This window comes from Pseudonaja textilis, chromosome 4 (genome assembly GCF_049901715.1).
Source record: "Pseudonaja textilis isolate UNSWEBS1 chromosome 4, rPseTex1.2, whole genome shotgun sequence".
NCBI classification, from domain to species: domain Eukaryota; kingdom Metazoa; phylum Chordata; class Lepidosauria; order Squamata; family Elapidae; genus Pseudonaja; species Pseudonaja textilis.
In genome coordinates, this window is record NC_141993.1 from 24,411,276 (window position 1) to 24,436,891 (window position 25,616).

Below are 25,616 nucleotides of genomic sequence, written 5' to 3' on the forward strand. Positions count from 1 at the left end.
GGAGACTCAATTGGACAATGTGACCTGTTCTAATGGGAGAGGGGCAGAACCTGAAGGCTATGTGGGTTTGCGCGGGAAATAGATAAATCTGGTTTTGCCCTCATCAGTGCCGAAATGATGTACTCAATATTAAGTTCTGCATTAAGAGATTGGATCATCTCGGTCGTGCTTACTTTGGTTGGGTTTGTCACTCGGAACCTTGATAATATCATGTCCTGGAGATCTAAACACCATATAAGGTTTTATGTAAACTTAATAGATATAAGTCTCTAAATGTATGGTCAAGTTTTACATATGGTACCCTCTACAAATGATTTGAGGTTCAGTGCCCGTAATCTCCCAACTAGCGTTTCATATGGCCAAGAACTGTAGGTATGTAAGTCTGATATACATAAGGACAGCAGGTTGGGAAGTGGTTTGAATAAAAACTGCCGTGATATAATTAAGATTCCTTGTTTTGGATGTACTCTATTGTGAAGGAAATGTGATTTCTTTCAAGCATTCCCATTTGTAATCCTCATCCCTTTAGCTGCTGAACTTCATAGAAAAACAAAGAAAAACAAATCAGAACAATTGCCCTGGACGTTTCTCTACAGCTCACCATCAATGAACAGAAGCAGAAGTAAATTTAGGAACACAAATTGCAAAGTTGCCAAAACTGATTTCTCCTTTCCACCACTCCTAATGGGCCTGTAAAATGACAAAAGTTCTAAAATGTAGGAGAAAATTTAAGGACAAAATAGGTGACTTTAATGTTGAGTCCCCCTATCAACATTTTCTTTATGCCCCATGTGACTTGTCACAGCCGTAAGATGTATATGACAGAGAATGGAATCTGATGGACTGCATATCTCTGGCATTCAAGGCATTAAAATTCTTAGGAAGGAGAAATCTCATTCCAACCATCTTAAGGAAAACAACCATCTTCACTGGGTTCAATTTTTGCTCTATGTTGTTCTGCATTGCCTTCTTAGGCTGGTGAAAAGCTCAGTTGCAATGAAGCCACTTTCCAACACAACGGACAAGTTCCCCCGTTGATGTGCAACCCATTTCATTCAGTATTTAATTCTAATACATGTTCAAAACTTTCAGGGTAGCAATTGAGGCAGTCGAAGCATATTTCATTATAAAAGCTAATTTATTTCCAAGAGAACAGTCTCCGCTACGCATGATGTTGCGTTTAACATGCCCGCTCCCTCTAAAACACCCAAGTCTTCCAGATGTCCCAGAAAATATCATGCCTGCATCTGTTTCCAAAACCAGGACAACAATTCAAGAAGACTGCCTCACAAGCCTTTTCCTATTGAAATGAATAAAAATATTTCTTCTCTCCATATTACGGAGAGATGCAGCGTTAAAATCCACAGGAGGATTTTAAGGCAAGAAATCTACTCTGTAATACCTTCCAGGATCATTTGTGTTTAAAGAACCAAGTGCTTCTTTCATATTTTAAGCAAACAAGAAGTGTGTGCTTTGGAGGATTGTGTTGGAATAATACTTATTACGTAGGTAAAAAGCAAGACTTCCTTTTCACAACTGCATCGGTGTTTTGGGATTACAACTTCAAGTAATCAATGGGCATACTGAACTTTCCGCATCATCTGAATCATATCTCTGAACATGCGCTGGGGGGCGTCAAGGCCCCAGATGAAATCCAGATGTTCCCACTCTGGGATCTCCTTGTGGTATATCAAATTTGGGATCATAGTCATTAACATGGCAGCGTCCTTTGGGTCTGCCAGCCAGTCATGGCCACCCGTCCACATAGCTGTTGGAACAAGCATTCCTTTCATTTTGTAGGGAGGTGGTGTTGGCTAAGAAAGAAGGAAAAATAACAATTAAAAAAATCCAAAGAGATTCTCATCCTGATGTCACCACTGAGCAAACTGGCTGAGGTTGTAGTTTGGCAACAACTGGAAAGCCAAGGATCTCCAGATCTGTTCAACATGTCATCTGAGGCAAATTACCATATTTTTCCATATATAAGACACTATTTTTTCTTTAAAATATTCACTTGAAAATGGAAGGGCATCTTATAGACAGGGGGCCGTGAGAAGGCGTGGCCCATCCCCATCCTCCAGCTCTGCTGCGCAAACCTCTACCTTATAGGCAGCTCTATTATTCCTCTCTATTGTAGTTGTTTCCTGTATCACATTGCCACTCTAGGTTTCAACTCTACTGTTTCTGTGATGCATTTCCTGTTCTTGTTGTATTACTCTCTCTCTCTCTCTCTAATAAGATGGCTTCTGCATAGTGATGGCTTGTAGTGTGCTTGAAATGAAACATGGGGGTGTCCTATACATGGGGGCATCTTATAGATGGAAAAATGTGGGTATTTAACAAAGGCCTCCCATTTTTCCAGGAATTTATCAATATTTGACATATTTCCCCATATTTCCCTAAAGTTTTGGGGGCTGATTTCCAAGTTATGTAAAGCATGAAAACAGTAAAAATACCAAAACAATAAACCACACATATGTACAATAAAAAACACAACAAATACAATTCAATTTCTTAATATAAAGTACACTAAAAATCTGTACCTAAGTTCCAGTACCCTAACATAATTAGGGCAAATAGAATAAAAAGAATTCTAAGTAGAGAATTCCTGGGCTGAGAGAAAGTTTTAGTTTAGATGCCAGGATTTATTCAGATAAAATGGAAGGGGTTACAGGAATTTCAGCAACTGAATGGTTTCTAATACTACCCAACAAAATGAGGATGGCCCTACTCTTTTCATGTAGATAATAGATCAGCTTCCAACCCTCTCTGTCTCCCTCCCTCTAAAATGAGCTACTCATTTTAGCCACTTCATTTGAAACAGGTTTCCACAGATGATTAAGTCCCAAAGTAGATACAAATGGGGATTTTTTTTGCCCTGAAAGCACAATTGTAAATGCAGGAAGAGGGGGACACCTCATCACTGCCTTAGGATAAGGCCATTCATAAGAAAATTTATATCTTTGCAAAAAAAGAAGAAGAAAACAGAACAAAAGAAGCAGCATCATTATCCTTGATTTGTAACAGTTCGTTTAGTGTCCATTTAAAGTTACGACATGACTGAAAAAAGGGACTATGGCAGTTTTTCACACAGTTTTTTACAACCATTGCAGCAGAAGCATGGTCACATGATCAAAATTCAGACACTTTGCAACTGACTCACATTTATGACATTTCCAGTGTCCTGGGTTCACATGATCACCTTTTCTGACCTTCTGACAAGCAAAGTCAATAGGGAAGCCAGATTAATTTCACAACCATGTTACTAATTTAACCAACTACTGTGATTCATTTAACAACAGTAGCAAGAAATGTCAAAATGGAGCAAAATTCATTTAACAACTATCTCATTTATAACATCAGAAATTCTGGGCTCAATTGTGGTCAAGGACTACCTGTATATTGGTTATCTGATAATACTGCGGTCGAATGTGTCTGGAAATTCTTACCTGTTTATAATGAGCCATATTTTCCTTTCTGCTTCCCCAGTCAAATGCTCTCATTTCCCCAGACCGTACAACCTTAAAAATAAAGTTACTTTTAAAGGTGTGGATGCCTTCAAGAAAATTCATTCATTCATTCTATTTACTGCCTTTCTGCTCTGAGGTATTTAATATATTTAGGAAGAGAAAACAACCAGGTGTTTTCCTGTAACACTTGTTAGCCGCCCATTCCTTGAAAAATACACAGCTGTGTATATTTTCCAAAGTCTTCCCATCCTGGCAGGCATCCAGGATTTAGTGCAAATAATGGCACTGAGTAACCTTAACATCCACCTCCTGCTGAGGGAATTTCCTTAGAAGTAAGACCTCCAAAGTTCAATTGGTCTTCCTCCTAGAAGAGCACCTGCAGAATTGCCACACAGGTAAAAGCTGACATTTGAATCAGGACCCGTCAATGCAAGCCAATAACCTAAACATCATTGCTGCAAGCGTTAATCAATCAGCCTGGAGATTTCGTCTCTACCTGAGTCCAATGAAGCATATTCTGGACAGATGTTCCAGCCGGGCAGTGTGTGGAATAGACATCTACTCGGCTCTGAAAACAACAGTGAAATGCTTTGTTAAATCTATCACTAAGTATATAAATTACTTCTTTTTAACATTTCATCTAAAAGGGAAAAATGCACCAGAACTTAACATTTGCCTAGCATGTCCAAATGCAATTGACCCTGGCTAATCTTGACAAAGCTAAGAAGGGCTCATCTGTCTAGTTTTTGGATGAACTAGACTAATTTATGCAACTGAAAAAAAAACAGTTCATTTGCATAGATTTGGATAAACGGCTGAAATTATGGACTAGAAATTATAAATTAACAATGTCAACAGACTATAAAGAGAATTTGTACAAGATGTTTTACAGGTGGCACCAATCCCAGCAAGACTAGCAAAGATGTTTAAAGATAAATCAGTGAAATGTTGGAAATGTCATCAGATACCTGGATCATACTACCACATGTGGACATGCACGGAAGCTAAAAGACTTTAGACTAAAATACACACGTGGTTAGAAAGAATGATACATAGACTTAAAACCTGAGATATTTTTATTGGGGATTTTGCCTGAAAGCTATAGTAAAGAAATAACATACTTTAATATTAATGTATTAACTGCAGCTAGAATTGTATTTGCTCAAAATTGGAAAAAATGATAAAATTCCAATGGAGGAGGAGGAGATTAAAAAAATAATGGAATGTGCAGAAATGAGTAATTAACTTTAGCAATTAGAGAACAAGAAGAAAATGAGTACTATAAGATTTGGGTGTTATTCTATGGATGGCCAGAAAATAGAGTAAGAAATTAAAGGATATTGTATTAATAACGATATACTAAAATTGATTATTTGTGAATAAACTTTAATATAAATATAATTTAGTACTATTTGGGATTTGCCTTTAAGGATAGTTTGAAATTGAAATTAAAACTTAATGACAAGGTAATAATGATATAAGAGGATATATAATGTTTACTATAATATAATATGAATGTAAACTCAATAAGAAATGTATACCAGTATTATTATATGCCCAAGATATAGGCACCCAATTGACACACAGTACAATTGAAAGATGGTTTTATTTGTTGTTTTTGTTATAAAAATTTTAAAAAACCCAGTTCAACTTTACTTGAGGGAGTCTTTAGAACTTGAGAGACTCCATCGTGCCATTCTTAAGCTGGCCATGATTCTCAGTCTTTCATTACCGAATAGCCAAGATATCAGCTTAGAGAAGAGTATTTGCCTGTCTGATAACATGCACAGTATTATTTTAAAAAACCTTTACAGATTAATTCATTTCGTTTCAAAACAGAGTTTACGCATTTAATTCACGCTCTTACCATGTTTAGGTTTTTCTCATTAAATCCACACATGAGAAAGAAAAAGTTTCCACAAAGATCATCAAGTAAAACACGGTCGCACACGTGGGTAGCAAGCCATTTTATAAGCGCATTCTGGGGTAAAAACTGCTTGGTTCCAAATATTTCCTGCCAAAATAAGAATAGTATAATGATATACGTCACTTTGCTGGAAAAAAAGGATGCTTCTCAATATGATTAACACAGAATCCTACGGCTGGGCAATAAGTAATGGGTGGAAGATCATTAAAGAGAGAACCATCCTAGCACTAAGGAGAAATTTCCTGAAAGTGAAAATAATTAACCAGAGGAATAGCTTGCCTTCCGAACTTATGGATGCTCCATCACTGAAGGTGTCCAAGAAGAGATTATAAAGCCATTTATCCAGAGTGGTGTGAGATTTCCTGCCATGGGTTGGGGGTTGGACTAGTAATCTCTAAGACAAGGTTGTCAAACTCGCTGCGCGTATCACTTTTCCCTTTGCTAAAACGGGGATGGCCATGGCCAGTGCGTGACACAACCAGCCTGCGGCCCAGGAGATTGACACACCTGCTTTAAGGTCTCTTTCAACCCTATTATTCTATGTTATTGCCAAATTTACAAAACACTGAGGCTGAATTTGGAAAATAAATTTATTTCACTACTTTATGATTCAGTGGACCAAAAGAAAAACAAAAACTTGATCCTAATGCTACAGAATTGAGAAAATACTGTATGTGAACAAATAGAATGAAATTACACTCAATAATAACCTGAAAGATGTAACATTCAACCATTATTCTGGGCCCTGTATTTTTTGGGAGAGGGGAGCACGGGGGGGGGGGAAGTGTCATAGAAGGGAGTTGTATTCTAAAAAAGCTGGGAGCAAGACAGAGAAAATATTACGTTTGATTTCATATGCAATAGAGTCATATGATTGCTCACTCTTAATAGAGCTTTTGGTGGCACTCTGGACATTTTCTGCAATGTATTCTATATTAATTTTCAGCAGATTAATTTCAGCAGATTAATCCACATGGGCAGGATCTTCATGGCTACTTCAGTGAGACTGGAACAGCTATCAAATCTCTTGACCTTTGCCAAGGCAATCATGAACTACTTCTTTTTTCCAACCTGAATAGGCACTTCATCTTTTCAAAGAAGTAGTAAGAACAGGTAAAACACACACAACACTCAATTCAAGTATTTTCTAGGCACCAACTCAACAGAGAACTTGGAGCAACTGAACATCTCTCCTTCTCGATCTGGCAGAATGAGCCAAACCAATGCACTGGGGGACATTGTTTAAACGCTAAACATTATCATTACGGAATCATCAAGCTCTATTTTCTTTGATATATTCTGCGGAAGCATTGATCGATTTTCCCGCTATGGTTTTCGTACTGAATTCATGGCACTTCAGAGTAAATTTTTTCCCTACGACGGCATGTTCAATAATTAAGCTACAGCATATTGTCAGCAAAGATGATCTTTTGCATTACAGGACTGGTGTTACTACCAAGGATGCCACTTAACCTTAATCTATCTTCTTTCTATCTACTCTGCTCAAAAAAAATAAAGGGAACACTTAAACAACACAATGTAACTCCAAGTCAATCACACTTCTGTGAAATCAAACTGTCCACTTAGGTAGCAACACTGATTGACAATCAATTTCACATACTGTTGTGCAAATGGAATAGACAACAGGTGGAAAGCATAGGCAGTTAGCAAGACATCCCCAATAAAGGAGTGGTTCTGCAGGTGGTGACCATAGACCACTTCTCAGTTCCTATGCTTTCTGGCTGATGGTTTGGTCACTTTTGAATGCTGGAGGTGCTTTCACTCTACTGGTAGCATGAGACGGAGTCTACAACCCACACAAGTGGCTCAGGTAGTGCAGCTCATCCAGGATGGCACATCAATGCAAGGTGTGGCAAGAAGGTTTGCTGTATCTGTCAGCGTAGTGTCCAGAGCATCAAGGCGCTACCAGGAGACAGGCCAGTACATCAGATGTGTAGGAGGCCGTAGGAGGGCAACAACCCAGCATCAGGACCACTACCTCCACCTTTGTGCAAGGAGGGACAGGAGGAGCACTGCCAGAGCCCTGTAAAATGACCTCCAGCCGGCCACAAATGTGCATGTGGCTGCTCAAACGGCCAGAAACAGACTCCATGAGGGTGGTATGAGGGCCCAACATCCACAGGTGGGGGTTGTGCTTACAGCCCAACACTGTGCAGGACGTTTGGCATTTGCCAGAGAACACCAAGATTGGCAAATTCGCCACTGCCCTGTGCTCTTCACAGATGAAAGCAGGTTCACACTGAGCACATGTGACAGACGTGACAGGGTCTGGAGACGCCGTGGAGAATGTTCTCTGCCTGCAACATCCTCCAGCATGACCGGTTTGGCAGTGGGTCAGTAATGGTGTGGGGTGGCATTTCTTTAGAGGGCTGCACAGCCCTCCATGTGCTCACCAGAGGTAGCCTGACTGCCATTAGGTACTGAGATGAGATCCTCAGACCCCTTGTGAGACCATATGCTGCTGTGGTTGGCCTTGGGTTCCTCCTAATGCACGACAATGCTAGACCTCATGTGGTTGGAGTGTGTCAGCAGTTCCTGCAAGACGAAGGCATTGATGCTATGGATTGGCCCGCCCGTTCCCCAGACCTGAATCCAATTGAGCACATCTGAGACATCATGCCTCGCTCCATCCATCAACGCCACGTTGCACCACAGCCTGTGGGAGGAGATCCCTCAGGATCCTTCCTCCCAAGTGTGGGAGGAGATCCCTCAGGAGACCATCTGCCACCTCATCAGGAGCATGCCCAGGCATTGCAGGGAGGTCATACAGGCACGTGGAGGCCAAACACACTACTGAGCCTCATCTTGACTTGTTTTAAGGACATTACATCAAAGTTGGATCAGCCTATAGTGTTTTTTTCCCACTTTAATTTTGAGTGTAACTCCAAATCCAGACCTCCATGGGTTGCTAAATTTGATTTCCATTGATAATTTTTGTGTGATTTTGTTGTCAGCACATTCAACTATGTAATGAACAAAGTATTTAGTAAGAATATTTCATTCATTCAGATCTAGGAAGTCTTATTTTTGTGTTCCCTTTATTTATTTTTTTGAGCAGTATGTGTGTGTGTATATGTGTGTGTGTGTGTGTGTGTGTGTGTGTGTGTGTGTGTGTTCCAACATAACTCTGGAACGTCTCGAGCAATTTCAACCAAACGTGGTAGGCAGATGACTTACCCTCTGGAAACAAATACTGTGCGGGTAAGAAAACCCCTAACACCCCTTGGGGGATGTGTGCCTTAAAATGGCTTCTACTGTACAGCACAGTGGACTTGCCATGGTAACGGCTTCACAGTACTCCACAAGGGGGCTCCCTCTCAGCCCTCCAATGAAACATCAAGCGATTGCCCAAGTGCAATCAAATGCTACAAAAATGAAACACCAGCGTAGAAAAGAAACTCCCGAGGAGAGGAATAGAAGACCTGCGATGCTCCACAAGAGAGCTACTACATCTAGAATTTCAGAGACAGTACAGCAGCGTAAGGCCTGACTAAAGGATAAGAGAGATAGAGCTATTACATCTAGACATGCAGGAACAGTACAACACTGTGAGGCCTGACAACAGCATTTTTCTGTCTAATACAGGATTGGGATAAATAAATACCCGGGCAATGCCGGGTTATTGGCTAATGTTTAATCAAACAACACGCAGAATCCTGGAGTGTGCAATGTGGAACAAGTCCTCTGAAAGTAGGGACACCATTTCATTTTTTAATTTTATCTATGCAAGATTTGGGTTAGCCTAACACAGGGCTTATAAGCTTTTGTCTGCACCAGAAGAATACACGTATCACTACAATTGAGCCAACTGTTAAGTGAGTTTTACCCCCATTTTACAATCTTTCTTGCCACTGTTATTAACTGAATCCACTACAGATGTTAAATTAGTAACACTGTTGTGAAGTGAATCTGGTTTCCCCATTGACTTTGCTTGTCAGAAGATCACAAAAGGTGATCACATGACCTCAGGACACTGCAACAGTCATAAATATGAGTCAGATGTTACGTTAATAACAGTGTTGTGAAGTGAATCTGGTTTCCCTATTGACTTCTTTGTCAGAAGATCATGTGACCTCAGGACACTGCAACAGTCATAAATATGGGTCAGTTGCCAAGCACCTGAATTTTTGAACATGTATCCCAGAGGGATGCAGCAACGATGGCAAATATGAAAAATGGTCATAAATTACTTTTTTCAGTGCCATTCTTAACTTTCAACAGTAAAAGGTAAGTAGAGATCTACCTGTAAACTGAGACTGATAATCAGAAGAACTACTTTCAATTTTTATTTTTCAAATACAAATCCATCCAAAGTGAAATCTAATCTATAGTACTTCACATGTTGCTTAAATTGGGATTTTCCCTACTTTATACTCATTTTAAGATTGTGCACAACAAGGTTCCTGCAAGCAACAAGGCCAAGAAAGTAATTTTGTATAGTGTGATGAAAGTAAGTCACCACACTATAAAAAAGATGTTGAGACTCTAGAAAAAGTGCAGAGAACAGCAACCAAGATGATTAGGGGACTGGAGGCCAAAACATATGAAGAACAGTTACAGGAACTGGGCATGGCTAATCTAGTGAAGAGAAGGACCAGGGCAGACACGATAGCAGTGTTCCAATATTTGAGGGGCTGCCACAGAGAGGAAGGGGCCGAGCTATTTTCCAAAGCACCCGAAGGCCAGACAAGGAATAATGGATGGAAACTGAACAAGGAGAGATTCGACCTGGAAATAAGGAGAAACTTTCTGACAGTGAGAACAATCACGCAATGGAACAGCTTCCCTTCGGAAGTTGTGGGAGCTTCGTCACTGGAGGCTTTCAAGAAGACATTGTATAGCTACTTGTCAGAAATGGTACATGATCACCTGCTTGGGCAGAGGGGTAGGACTAGATGATCTACAAGATCCCTTGCAACTCTGTTAATCTGTTAAATATGTTAATTAATCCATATGTGGAATGTTTTGGTGCTTTTTCTTTCCTTTCAACAACTCTGCTGGGCAGCTTTCAATAATTTCAGAGAGAGGGGTAATGTATATCCATAAAAATAACTTTGGGCCACTTGCTGTCTCTATCTGCTCAACCTCACTCTTCCCCGCTATGGAAAGAAAAGAGGAGGAAGCAGAATAGACAGCCATCATTTATAATGGCCCAGAACACCTCAACTCACACACATGTAGTGTTTGTTTAAAACTGAATTCCTTGTTGAGACTTTTGTTCAAAGGCATGTTGGTCTTTTCTTTAAGTATGTACAAGAAGAAATGTAGTATTCAGCTGCATCACCTAACAGCTGCACTTTGTGGTTCAAACAAATATTTTAAACAAAACACGTACTTTAAATAGCAATTCAGGAAGACCTGCAAGTTTGATCATAGCACTGGATGAAAACTGCACATTCATAATGGGTGCCAATCCAAAAAACATGTTTATCTTTTTTGCCAATTCTGGAAAAGCTGAAAATGCTATGAAACCTGGAAGAAGGAGAAACACAAAAGACACGAATAGATCTTAAGCTATGCGGCTGAACAAAATCAGTAAGAAAACAATCTGTTGCATATTTCACAAAATGAACTGTATTTTTCATAATTTTCACAATTTATGGCCAGCATCATTAAGGCAAAGGGGACTTTGTCTGTGCCTGAACAATTCTTTCATCCATTTTTCTTTATAAAACCAAAGCAACTTTCAAAATGATCAAACACTCTGAAATATATAAAAGCCTCTTTTGCTATGCTGAAAAAACTTGATTTCTTTTTTCCACAGGCAACGGCTGTGTTACCTAGGGTATGCCATTTTTAAAATAGGCAGGCAACAAACCAGGAAGAGGATTTAATCCATTGTGCAGACACACTGTATTCCACATATCCTTTTATACAGTTCAACTGAAATTGGGATGTTCATTTGGTCCAAGACATCTTAATTCAATCCAAAGTCACTTCAAAACCCTAAAGTCTTCATTCAAACTTTCATACTTTCCATTATTTAACTTTTCATTATTTAAAATATGTCTTTCCTAAGCTAATACCCTTCAGATTACACATTCCACAAGCTAAAGTCATAATTTATCTTCAAAACATCAATTTAAGGAATACTGATTCAGATTATTTACCTGTATTTGGCGTAATTATTTTTTATCATTAAGCATTATGAAATTCAACTTCACCTACGTAGCTATTAAAATTACCAATGTTATTTATGCAAACTAGTTTGTTAACTTACCTATGGTGGTGCCTTGAGAATGACCAACGTAGAAGAGTTGCTCCTGACCAGTTTTGTTCAAGACAAAATTTATTGAAGCAGGAAGGTCATACTTAGCCATTTCATCAAAACTAAAGAGGAGAGGGGAATCCGTCAGATTTACACATTACATAAAGAAGTGGGATCCATATTAAAATAGAAGAACAGAGCTGGAAGGGAACTTGGAGGTCTTCTAGTCCAACCCCCTGCTTAGGCAGGAAACCTTACACCACTTCAGACAAATGGTTATACAATCTCTTCTTAAAAACTTCCAGTGTTGGAGCATTTACAACTTCTGGAGGCAAGTTGTTCCACTGATATTATCCAAGATGCCACCCAATGATATCCAGTCAATGTGATGGAAAGATACCAGGGTTCAAGTCATATTTAGGGTTCATGAGTCCTTTACTGACCTATCAAGACACATCTGGTTTAGCTGCTTTCCTTACAATGAAGATGTGACTTGTTTTAAAAGACTACGTCAAAGATGAAATAACTATAAAATGCAATTAACATTAACAAGTGTATTTGAGAAACCTCTCTGCGCTCTGCAAAAGAGCTTTCAACAATCATGACCAATTTTATTCCAGTGTTATTTTTATTTATATAGTCTTCCAATGATTCCATAGTTTGCTTCCCAAGATCCTGCAACCTACCCAGAAGAATATAAGCACATGAAGTGTGTGTTTAGGTGTGTGGGTGTGTCCCTCTTTACTTACTTGTTTTATTATATATGTCATGCACTCTCCTTTATTTCATTTATATTCCACCTTCAGGAGCTCAAACTGGCCTACACACCATTCACTCTTCCCATTTTTCTGAACCACAACAACTTTGATATCTATGCTAAGAAACAGCAACAGGCTCAAAAATATCCACTGAACTTTTATAGCTGGGGATCATCTGGAATCTAGGTCTTTTAATCCGGTGTTTCTCAACCTCAATAACTTTTAAGATTTCTGCAGTTCAGCTCCTAGAATTGCCCAATCAGCCTGCTTAACTCTTTCTTTCGGCATTTTCCCTTCCTTTCTGCAACTTCTTCTTCTTCTTCTTTTTTTTAGTAAACCTGGAGGGTTATAAAGAGAAAGTCTCTTTATAGACTTTTCTTTTTTAAAAAAGTCAGCTTTGGGAAAGTGCCAGGACAAAAATGTAATTAGCAATGTTCTTAATGAATATAAAAAGGTCAGTTTACATTTTATGGACTTGGTGAAGAAGTCATAGACAGTTTCATCCATATAGCAGAAAAAGAGGGATAGGTAGAGGGCAAAACCAAACAGTTCCTAACGTTTAGCAAATTTGTCTACCTGAACATCCAGAATTCTTTTTGCTTTGTGGTATAGTTGATGTGTTTTCGGGACCAGGTGTTGCCTCTGCTGTTCCCTAACCAAACATCAAAACCAGCATCAGCTAGCACAAAACCCAGGCTGTTGTAGTCTAGGTTGGTCACCCAGTTACTGCCATCCGCAAGAAAGCCGTGTTGGAGAAACACGGCTGGCTTTGGTTCTGAAAGGGAAGCATTTCACACATAGTTAGAAGCAGAACTACAGCATCCTCTCCTAAGGCAAGAAAGTTCATTCCACAGCCGTTTGTACAAATGCCTTTCTTTGAATGACAGCAGATTTGATGCATAAATACATTGATGCTAATGGAATCTCTTCAAAGAGGTTCTCAAGAGGAGAATTCATGCATGTGTGATTAGATTCACATATTTATATGCCGTCCGACTCCCAGCAACTGTTCTGTCCCAGCCCGTTTCCGAAAGCAAACACAGATAAAGTCCAAAACTGAAACGTTCACGGCTTTATTCCACAAATAACCCTCTTTGTAGATAACTGACAGCTTGCAGCCAATTAGTCCAATAAATCAGAGTCTGTAATCTTCACGCTAACTCCTTAAAACTTTTGCCTTTTGCAAAAGGCTTATATTCCCTAGAGGGAGGGGCCATTAATTAGCATTCTTACTCCCGAGTCGCCTGTGCTGCTCTTCCATAAATCATCCTGCTCTCACCCACACCCAGCACAGGCTTCTCAGGAACGTCCACCTGATTGCTGCCGGCGAACCACAACAGCAACTCTGGGTGGTTTACAAATGATTTAAAACAGGGGTCCCCATTCCTCGGTCCATGGACTTGACACCAGCATGCCAGAAACTGGGCCGCGCACACAAGCAAAGCCCCATTCACGGGATGCAGGCATGTGAAACCACGCCCCCTTCGCTCAGTAGAAAAACCTCTCTCCAAGGAACCGGTCCTTGGTGCCCAAAAGGTAGGAGGACCGCTAATTTAAAACAAAGGTACCTTCTTGTGGCCTGACCATTCACAATCCGTCTAACAAACCACCTGATTTTGACCTGCCTCGTTCTGTCTGGTTGAAATTGAACAGAATTAGGTGTGATACTGGAAGAAGTGACTCTACCTCAGGGCTGTCAAGCGAGCAGCCAGTGGGCCAGATGCATCACGTGCAGGCTATACCCACTCCAGCTCCGTGAAGGGAGAAAACATCAAAAAACATCATATGATGACAATGTGACATCGCGAGTTTGACACCCGTGCTCTACCCTGTATCAGCGGGAATGGAAAGATTCCCCTTGTTGTGATTCTGGAGCCAACAACATTGCGAAATATTAAACATCTTATGCAAGATCGCCCATGGATAGCTGGATTGGACATCCAGATATGAGGCCTCTGCCGAATCTCCATAGAAGTTGTATATACCATTATGTGGACTGTGTATATTGTTTACTTCTCTTCTGTCATGCTGTCAGCATATGCTAAATAAAAATTTTAAATATGATAATAATAGTGACAAGGATAAAAGGGGGTAGGAATGGCAGAATAACAAACCAGGTGGAAACATCAACAACAAAAACAACCAAAGTTTAAAGGGCGCCTGGGTGAAGAGCCAATTCTTTGGCCCCTCACCATAATTCAGCTGAACATATCAATCAATCAACCTGAGGGTGGAAAGACAAGGAGGGTGGGCTACAGAAGAATTTTTTTAAGAAAAAGAAAAAATACATAACAGGTTAAAGAAAACTAAAAAAAAAATCTTTAAATGTTTTAAAAAATAAAATAATAAAAAGATGAACTGATTTTATTTGCAGATTATATTCTTTTGCTTAATTCTAAACATGCTATTCCAGTGTTGATGCTAATGATAGATGCCTTAGTAAAGTAGCAGGATAATCTATTAACTAGTCCTAATTGTAATTGTTGAACTTGATAAATTTAGTTATCCTTCTATTTAAGAAATAACAATTTCATATTTGTACTGACTCCATTAAATATTTTGGTATGCCTATACGGAAAGATGTAGCTTGGTAACATGTAATATAAATCAAATGTAAAAAGAGGTTTAGTAAGATATGGATAGATGGGATTCATCCTTTGGAGAATGCTGACAAAATAAATATTATTCCCAAATTAATTTATGTCCTGAGAGGAATTCCTGTTCAAATATATGGGAAATATTTTCAGAAAATACATTCTTTTTTTAGAAAAAAATTATGGGGCTCTTCAATTCCAAGAATATATTTACACAAGATGCAAGTACCAATTAATGAGGGAGAATTCAATTTTCCAAATCTGGAGCAATATCATCAAAAGTACCTATTCTCAAGTTTTAAATATATGTATTGGAAGTCAACAATTGGTGCTAATGTTTTAATGTTGATGACTTCAGCACATCTATTCATGGAATGTGACAACTGGATAACTAAATGGATTCTCCATGCCCTTAGTACTGCAAGGATGGAAAAATAAATACATGTCCTCATTTACTCAATAGATTGAAGACCTGACTGTACTTACTACTTATGAGAAGACTGCCTATCAATGTAGACTTTGTATGGATAAATATAATGAAATATGGGGCTCATTTGTACCAAGTGCAGTGTACAAAGCATGGTAATTATACAAGTGTAATACATATATGACTATTTGTTTAGATAATTATATAAAAAAGTGTAATTGCTACTGTTGTAATTACTTTATATATATTTTTTTAATTTCCTGTTCTATTTTTTTCACTTTTTAAGTACTTGTTATATACTTTTTCTGATAATGTACAGTGTATATTTTTGCATTTTCTTTTATGTTTTCCTCTTTTTCTATTATTTTAAAGTAATAAAAAATTAAGGAAACCACCAGCATAGTAGGACCCATTCAGATCTTTCTTTCTTTTTCTTTTTCTTTTTTTTTCTTTTTTTGAGGGCGGGGGGCTCATTCCATAGATGATCAATGTAAATTTTAGGCCAATAATTCTTCCCACAGGAAATATCAGGAAGTTAAAGTATCTAAATGGATGAATCTTCCCTTTATGTTCTCCTTTTCCACATTCAGCAAAGATAATTCTCCTATTAAAGCTGCCATTTCCTCTATTTTTAAGAAACTGAATGTATAGGAATAAAAATAGAAGAATGAGCTTAGCATTCAAATGCACTCATTTCTACCTTGGTGTAAAAGTTGAGCAACTGCTGAGATGGTTGCAAATGACCTCATAGAAAAGAATTGGTGATGGGTGGGGGGTGGGGGGGTGGAGGGCCCTGCTTTTTATATTGAACAGAGAAGCAGGAAATCTCAAGAAGCCAAACTGGCCCCAAGGCTTCACATCACTGTGGAGATATCCAACCTCAAAAACAAGAACGGAGGTTTCCTGCTGCGTTACATTTGTTTTATTTGCCACACCTTTGGAAAACTGAGAGACCTTGTAATTTGAAGCATTATGGTAGCAATAGCAGAATTATTATTATTTTTTTACTAAATTTATATGCCAGCCATTCATAGGCCACCCATCTCATTATCTAGAATAGAATAACAGAGTTGGAAGGGACCATGGAGGTCTTCTAGTCCACCCCCCTGCTCAGGCAGGAAATCCTCTAGCACTTCAGACAAATGATTGTCCAATCTCTTGTTAAAAACTTCCAGTGTTGGAGCATTCACAACTTCCTGAGGCAAGTTGCTCCACTGATAATTCCACAGGAAATTTCTCCACAGTTCTAGGTTGCTTCTCTCCTTGATTAGTTTCCATCCATTGTTTCTTTGTCCTGCCTTCAGGTGCTTTGGAGAATAGCTTGACCTTCTTTGTGGCAACTCCAAAGATATTGAAATACTGCTATTATGTCACCCCTAGTCCTTCTTTTGATTAAATCTGTTGCCTAGACCAGGGAAGTCTTAATTACGTCCAAATGTTGCGCCTGGTTAGCCCGGTTTTCACACTGTCCTCTTCTTCACCGCTCCAACACAATCTTTCTCCCGGTTAGCTCTTCCTCTTCGGGGTGGCCATATTTGACCACCACTCCCAAATTTCTGTTGTTAACTGAGACATTTGTTAAGTGAGCTTTGCCCCATTTTGCGATCTTTCTTGCCATAGTTGTGTGAATCACTGCAGTTAATAAGTTAGTAACCAAGTTGTTAAGTGAATCTTAAAATTGAGTTTGCTTGTCAGAAGGTTGCAAAAGGTGATCACATGACCTTGGGACACAGCAACGGTCATAAGTATGAACCAGTTGCCAAGCATCGGAATTTTGATTCCATGATCATATGGGAATGCTTCAAAGGTCGTAACTGTGAAAAACGGCATATGTCACTTTTTTCAGGGCTGTTGTAACTTTGAACGGTCACCAAATGAAGTATTGTAAGTCAAGGACTAGCTGTATTGAGAGATGTTTCTTTCAGTGTTTCGGGAAAGATTCTACTTTCTATAAACCCCGGCAGTGTTTTAATGAATCTTTTATGTGCAAAACTGGTTTCCATTAGATTACAGGACATTTGTCTTTGAATTGTATCCTAGGGTGGAATTTTCATTTGAATATATGTCCTGTCATTTCTCAGAGGCTGTCCATGATTATCTTGGGTTGGACAGGGAAGCGTTCAAAACACCAATCAGATGGTTGCTGAAACTTAGTACATCAAAATATCCCGAGGATTCTTTCCAAAATTATACTCATCCAAAATTAACCAAATTCATTAGAAGGAACCATTTCTAACCATTTTTGCTCCCTCCCTTGGGAGTCATGGGCTCCGAATTTTAGACACATTCTCTAAGTCAGCAGCCCCCCAATCTTTTGGGCATCAGGGACCAGTTCTGTGGAGGAAGGTTTTTTCCTTGGACCGGAGGGGCTGTGATTTCGTGTTCTGCCTGCATCCCGCAGATGGGGCTTGTTTGCACGGCCCGGTTGCTGGCATACCGAGGCCCAGTGCAGGTCCACAGACCAGTGGGTTGGGGATCCCCGCTCTAAGTTAGCCCATTTGAGGTACCTTGGTTCAAAAATTGTTGCCTTCTGATGCATTGGTCCAGTTAAGGGCCGTGACAACAAGATTTGCAACAAGAGTTATATAATATACAGATTGTCTCTCCTTTTGTGTTTAGTCAGCTAGATAAATGAACAGGATTTTAATGGTTGCAGTGAATTTAACAGATGATCAAAATGCTGCCCATCATACTGTATCACAGCTTCCTTTTTGAAGAAGTTTTTATATGGTTTCTATCCAACATGTACTTGGTTAGCTCTGTATCTAGAAGACACGGTTATATCGTTCTGCATAGGGCTCTATTAGGCACAAAGATCAGCACTAAGTAGAATTCAGGCCATTCCATTTCAACAGTTCACAAGAATCTCTTGGGCTAATGCCCTTATTGAACTGAGCAGAGTAATTAAACAAATTAAAATATATTGGAAATAGGAAACAATCACTTTAACAAGGACAGACAATATTTTTAAGTGATTTATATACTTTCATAATACTCTACTATCTGTTTACAAACACATACTCACCCTTGGTTTTCTGACTTATTTTCCCATAAGGAATTCTATTAATACTTAGGTAATATCCATCATCTGTCACCACCTCATATTCCTCACTGGGATATCCTCTGAATAAAATAATTTCACTCTAAAAGAGAAACAAATCAAAGATAGTGTTGTTCATTATTCAGTTATTCTAAAGTGCCTAGGCCAGCCTTCACCCATTTAATGTTCTCACAATGCTTTGGACCGCTATTCCTAGTATTGCAAACTTTTAGCAACGCTGGCTAGGAATTTTGAAGTTTGTTGGCTTAAAATATCTACAGAGGCTGAAAAAGGCTGGCCTAGATATTTTATTTCTCTTATCTAAACACACATCATTTAAAAAGCAAATTCTATATATCAAAGGATGAAAAAAAAAGTCACAAAGGTTTTATGGTAAACATTAAAAAGTTCATTTAATATTACAGTTATTGCTACTGTCAATAGTCCAACTAGCAGACCCAAAGAACGCAAGCACTCTCGGAACCTTCAAAATTCCCAAAGTGAAACTTTTGAGTACACCTTTTTGGCACTGAGAAATTAAAACCTGCTCTCTATGTTTTTTCCCGTGCAACACTGCATAGGTAAACATTGGATTTCCCTTCCTCATCATGATCACACCGTCCAATAATGAATAAGGCTTTTGTTTTGTCTTTGTCGGACACCTGCAGTAGTGACCTTGGTGTGTCTCGGCTTACACAGTCTATTCTTGGAGTGTCTGAATTCTCAACAATCCCTCCCCGCAGTATTTGGTAAGTTGAATAGTGATAAGTGGCTAACTGATTCAAACTTGACCACTATTATTACTCTGTTGCTACTGATTGACACAGATATCATAGATAGCCATGTATACATACAAACATATCTTCTGCATTACTGTAAGAAGAACCACCCTTGAAAAGCATTCAAAAGTAACTACTGGTGCCAAATGTGACAACTACTCTACAAAATGTCTATATTGAAAAAATCTGGATTGCTTGTCCAGTGCTTACAATAACACGTGGCCTTATATACTGATACACAGGGCTTTACAGCCCTCTTTAAGCATTATTACTACTACTCTTTGGAACAACCCAACTATTAAGATCTGTAGATGTAGAGATGTACCAATAATATAGTAGTTTCTCTGGAAGGTGAATTTCTAATCAATGGCACTGATCTTCATTCATTCAACATGGAGGAAACCTGAAAACTTTTTATTTATTTTTATTCCATCTTTATTATTTTTATAAGTAACTCAATGCAACAAATATACCTTTATACTCCCTTCTCATCCTATCTTCCCCGCAATCATAACTCTGGGAATGGGTTGGGCTGAGAGAAAGAGACTGGCCCAAAGTCACCCATACAGCTTTCATGCCTAAAGCAGGACTGGAACTCGGTCTCTTGGTTTCTAAATTGGTGTCTTAACCATGAGACCAAAGCTGCCCTTTTTAGGCAGGGCTTTTGTTCATTTCAGTAGCAATATTATAGTCTCTTCTTAACTCAACAGAGTCTGTCATTTTAATTCATTTTTTAAGTTAGCCACTTGACACTTGATAGAATAAGAAAGCAAAGTATATGTGAATTAAAATCAGGAATCAGAAGTCAACCCTTCACACAAACTGGAGAAAACCTACCCAGGTATCCGACTCCAATGCTTTAATAAACTATTTCCCCCAGCCTTATTTTAGTACTGGAAAGTTTTAGCTCCTTCTTTGAAAACCTTCTTTTCTTTAAAGCTTAGCAATTGGGGTAAATAACATTTTGGCGATCAACCTTAATGGTTATGGAGGGTTAAGGATGGCAATTGGTAGGATGTCAATGCAAAAGACAAAGTTAAATTCAGGTGTTTCTGCAGATCTAGGAGAAGGTGGCTATGACAATAAGAACAAAGCATGGACTGTTTTTATGTGCACTGCATGTTGGGTGGGACCTTCAACCACATTATCATGCCATCATCTTAAACTTTCTGTGTGCACTCTGGCCGCATTGCACATATGCACTGTCCATTTGTCCTTATTATAAAAAAACAACAACCCAGTCCTTTATTTCAGAAAGCTGTCCATTAGATTTAATTCAATTATTTATTTTCTTGGTTTTCTTCTAGAATTGTCCTTTGTAAAGCAAGTGATAAACATAAACAATTATTTTTGTACTTTTTCCAGATTTACCCTTTATTGGTTTCAAGAAAATATAATCTGGTAGAATTTTTTTCCTTCTGTTTGGAGCAAGCTTGTAATTAGACCACCTTACATTTTAGGGCTAATTTCCATCTTTCTACTCTCTCAAAATACCTAGAGAGGTTGGAAAAGACAGGCCTACAAATCTTTTTTCACTTATCTAAAAACATATAAAACAGCAAATTCAATGTACAAAAGGATAGGGAAAAATCACAAAGTTTTTTTTAAATGCAACATTAAAAAATTCTATTAATATGCAAATCAGCTACGTAATATGATTGTTGAACAAAAACTAAGCAATAAAGCTGAAGCAATTCATCTGTGTACTTGACCAATAGCTTTGGCAACCATCAACATGCTTCAGCCTTCACAGTTGACTAATGTTTAGCAACTGCCGAGAGGCAGTGTCCATATGTCACTCTATGTACCTATTGTAAAAGACAGATACAATGGGAGTCATATGTACATCCAATCACATGCATGGTAAACGCGCTGACTTTTGGCTTACAATGAAAATCAGGAACATTCAATCAGGTGAAAAGAATCAGGACCATACATTAGGTGGCAGTTCAGAAATTTTATTGCTGAACCCTATTCACAAGAACCTAGGCAATCAATGGATAGTACTAAGTTGGCATTAGATATGAGTCAAAGGAATTCGTGGAGCATTGGATTGTTTGTGGCAACCGAACAACTCCATACTGATAACTCTTTTAATACCATCCCCAGTGAGGCAGGTCAAATTTTTCAACTTGAAGTTTCCAAACATTAGGGATGCTCAAAAGTTGTGACATGACTTGGGGATTGTAAAGATATTTTGGTTTGATATAATTTAGATGTATTTGGTAAGTAACTACATAAATATCATAATTTTTTAACGTTTTCTTTCATTGGGCTCTCCCTCTTCTTCTACATGCTTGCCGGTTTGGATATGTATCTCACAAGAACTCAACTCACCACTGAGCACTTTACAAATTCTGCAGTTTATTGCATTGTTTTGCTTTACTTGTTTTAAACTGCTCCCAATTGCGGAAAATTTGCTTAAGAACAGAGTGTTTTTCCTCTGCAGTCCAAATTTTCAATGAAGATCAAACTTCATGAAAAGATTCATCACGGACTTAATATGCAGTACCAATCACTGAAATAGTCTGAAATTGAAGTGATAATAGTAACAACTTACAATGTTCATGGATGTTTCTGGATTCACATCACTTTTTCTCCTGTCAAGCATTGCTGAATTTACCAGGCCTTGGAACAAGCTCACTGCGATTATTAGCAGCCACATCTTATCTCTAGCAAAAAAAGAGAGAGAGAGGTCATCTTCTCAGCACAAATATGCAAGTCTATACCACCACAAACATTGTACAATCTTAATCAACTTCCTCTAACACCCACATTAAGACTGTGAAGCTGCAGCTCTCTTATGTTCTATACAGAAACATGAGTTAAAAGCGGCTTAAACTAATTTACACTCAGCTGATACTCAGAGCTGTGGCAAAAAAAACCCAGTGTTTGCCTAGAACAGAAAAAAATGCTCCATTATTGTTAGAGGCTGTGGAATTCTAGGAATTGAAATCCACACCTCTTATTATTATTATCTTTATTGTCAGAGTACATGTGTTCAATGAGATTGGCTAAGCCACCCTTCATGCAACCCGCTCCCCGATTTAATAGAACTAGTTGCCCTCATTAATCTCTGACAGGGAGACAATCGGTAAAATCAGCATTATCATCTTAGGCCAGAGGCACCCAAGGGATCAATTTGGGCATCAGGGATGGGTTATGTGGAGAAAGGTTTTTCTGTAGACTGGATGGGGCATGGATTTGAGTGCTGCATGCATCCCACAGATGGGGCTTCGCTTGTTTGCTTGGCCCAGTTTCTAGCATGAAATGGCCCCGTGGACCAGGGGAGTTAGAGACCCTTGATCTAGGCCATAAGGTACAGCATTACCTGAACAGCTTTCTTTCTTGATTTTATATCTTGTTTTTCCTCATGAAACTCAAGAAAAATTACAAAGCACTCCTTTCTCTGATTTTTCCCTACAACAACCCCGTGAGGTAGGCTTGGCTGATTGACCTAGTTACCCAAGGAATTTCCATGGTTGAAGGTGGACTGGAGTAAGCATTGTCTGGTTCTATAATACACCATAACTGCTACATCACAGTGCAGTGCTATCATTTCAAGCAATAAACATATCACGTACACACACATATCATCTCAATGATTGCTACCAGTTTCCAGTTACCGGACATTAAAAGTTAAGGGGGGGACGGACATTAACATCACCACAAATCCATGTTACTTATCTAAACATTTGCAAATGTTGAGTTTTCAATGTATGTATCAAAAACTGAAGTTTCCAGGAACACAAGATCAATATCAGAACAGATAAATAGGCCTCTACATGCTGAAAATCTAGTTGGCTAGCTTGGCTGAACTTTTAAAAGATAAATAAAGTCGGATCTAACTACATGGACATGAGACCATTAGGAAACCTCAGGGATGAATATTAGACTGGGAAGTTAAAAACCCAGCAAAAAAAGCAAAAACTATTTTCAAATCGTTATAAAGTATTTCCTCAATCAACAAGAACGGAACTATTCTGCTTGCACAATTTCTAATGTCTGGTTACTCCGGTTACTGTGCTACAGAGAATTTTGATCTGACCCAGCCTAGTCCTTGTACTTTCTTTCTATGTCTATATAGTAATTGCAAGTTCACATCTCAAATTCTAATAATCACATACAGCACCATTTATACACTGGGGGGTGAGGAGACAAGACTGCTCAGGAAAATCTCCACAAAAGAAAAACCTGCCCCTCCCAAAAGGAGGCAATTAAAGTATGGAGTAGTAAAGGACTCCAAAAATAGCTCAAGATACAGTGGATGTGAAAAGACTCAAGAAGAGGCTTTTACGAGAGAGAAAGAGAAAGAGTAAAACTGGAGCGGGAATGTAGCTCAATCACCAATACCTGTGGCATTTTTCAGAAGATAAAATAGAAACAAGTGATAAAACACTTGTTCATTCCTTATTCAAAGAGGATGTTGTCTTCAATGGTGGAGCTACCTTTCCTCCAGAAGGCCTGTTCCTTTTTTTGTTTGTTTGTTTTTTTGGGGGGGGGCAGCATTTCACAAGTCTCATGACAGGCTACACAATTCCCCTGCCTCCGTAAAAATCCCTGCTGCTGCTGCTGAAAATGCAAAACATATTACAAAGGGGAAGCCAAAGGATTCCAATTGAGACACACTTCTTCTTGTTCTTCTTCTGCAATAAAAACGTCTCATGACCAGAATTAGAAGTAGCAAACGAAACAGTTCTGACCTTAAAAATATTTTTAGGACTTGTAATTTTCCATCCTTTCAACTTTATGCATTCAATACTAGTGTTCAACTGCTGTCTTGGGCTGTACAGACCCCACATGTAAGAAGCTTTTTAGGTAGGGAAGAGTCTGAGAGATGGATGGAAGCACACACACCTTCAACAAGGTTTAAGCTGCCCTTTTTCTCTTCTCATCCAAGCAGCTTCTTCAGCTCTGCCAGGACAGTGAGGAATGGAAGGACTGACATTCCTGGCAGACAGCTGGTCTCCTAAAGGATGCAGATTACCAGCTGTCTGCAACGAATATCAATTCCTCCAATCCTCACTGTCCTGGCAGAGCTGAAGAAGCTGCTTGGATGAGAAGAGAAATGTCTTCAAAAGAAAAAAAAACCAAGAAAGTCCAGCTGCCTCTCGAAAAAAGCACCTTTGGGACACACCACATTAAGTTTCTTCACCTCCCCAAAGAAGGCCCTTAATGGCATTTGAAGAGCCGCCAACCCGATGGAAAACACGTTTCCCAACCACCCTCCCCGCATCCCATTTTCCTGGGAAGCTTCATATGCAACGATTTGATCGGGGCTTCCCCTCGAGTCACGCCCTGGCGCCCTGCAGCTAAACGAGGAAAAGAGCAGCCAGAAACTCACCGGGAAGCGACCAGACGGCGAAGGCAGAGGAGGAGAAACCTCGCCCGCGCTGACTCCGGGGTTGTTTTTAAGCGCTCCGCCCCGGCATCGCAGCGAAGGCCAAACCACGCCTCTCAGGCTATGCGTATTGCCCAATCAGCGTTCTCTGGGAGAAAGTACGCTCCGCCCCTCACACCCCTGACAGGGACCGGAGTGGAGCTGGGAGCGAAGTGAAACTGAGGGAATCGCCTCCCTGTCTTCTCTTGGCGCCTCGTCTCCTTTCGTGCCATTTTTACGCTTTGCTGCCGCTGTCGCGCGCAGGGCGGCTGGTGCTAAAGCGCTTCTCGGGACGTTTCCCCCCTGACGAGGCTCCTGCGAAGGGACGGAAAGAGGGCAGCCGCCTCCTCCGCTCTGCAGCTGGGCCCTCAGCAACCATAGAGCGGCTGGCACAAGATGCTGCCCCCCCCCCCCCGCCCCGCGGCCCTGCCTGAACATACGGGCAGCTCCTTCAGTGACCGTTCAAAGTTACAACTTGGCACTGAAAGAAGTGACTTGTGACCATTTTTCACACTCGCGACCTTGGCAGCATGGCTCCCACCATGCTTGGCAACTGGTTCATATTTATGACCATGACCCAAGGTCATGTGATCACCTTTTGCAAGCTTTTGATCAGCAAAGTCAAAGGAGTTTAATAACCGTTGTAAGAAGTAATCAAGCACGCGCACATATGTCCTAGAGAATGAAATATTTTGAGGAATATTAAAAGAAACAGAATATTATATTTCCCCAAAGGAGAAATGGAGCAAAATCTTAATAAAGGCAGAAAGCAGCCCCAACAGATGCCTGAAGTCTTTAGAGATGAATATTTTGTGCCCATTGAGAAACCCACCTCAACCTATTCCCAAACAAAACACCTTCAGCTCCAGATGATGGGAATAAGGATTTACATCCCTCATCCAAATTCTAAGAACAGTTCGTGATGTTTAGGATATAATGGGATTAATCCACCACCATTAGAATAGCAAAGGACACAAGGCTCACTACATTGCACAACCCCCTAGGAGTATTT

At 39.5% G+C, this 25,616-nt stretch overlaps 1 protein-coding gene across 3 annotated transcripts; it reads right to left on the reverse strand.

Moving 5' to 3' along the window:
* Nucleotides 1–1,119: 1,119 nt before the first annotated feature.
* On the reverse strand, nucleotides 1,120–24,906 carry LOC113442740 (putative lysosomal acid lipase/cholesteryl ester hydrolase). Of its 3 annotated transcripts, none has more exons than XM_026710492.2 (10): nucleotides 24,569–24,906; nucleotides 21,785–21,896; nucleotides 18,431–18,548; nucleotides 12,961–13,159; nucleotides 11,639–11,748; nucleotides 10,754–10,890; nucleotides 5,338–5,484; nucleotides 3,967–4,038; nucleotides 3,450–3,521; nucleotides 1,120–1,814 (listed from the first exon to the last, which is right to left on the reverse strand). In XM_026710492.2, exons 2-10 carry the CDS (start codon nucleotides 21,887–21,889, stop codon nucleotides 1,572–1,574), a joined length of 1,203 nt encoding a protein of 400 aa, XP_026566277.1. In that variant the 5' UTR covers nucleotides 21,890–21,896; nucleotides 24,569–24,906; the 3' UTR covers nucleotides 1,120–1,571. The 3 variants fall into 3 exon arrangements, with proteins under 3 accessions (XP_026566277.1, XP_087788515.1, XP_087788516.1); XM_087932389.1 differs by having other exon boundaries at nucleotides 24,580–24,690; XM_087932390.1 differs by lacking the exon at nucleotides 24,569–24,906 and adding an exon at nucleotides 23,578–23,798.
* Between the last annotated feature and the right edge of the window lie 710 nt (nucleotides 24,907–25,616).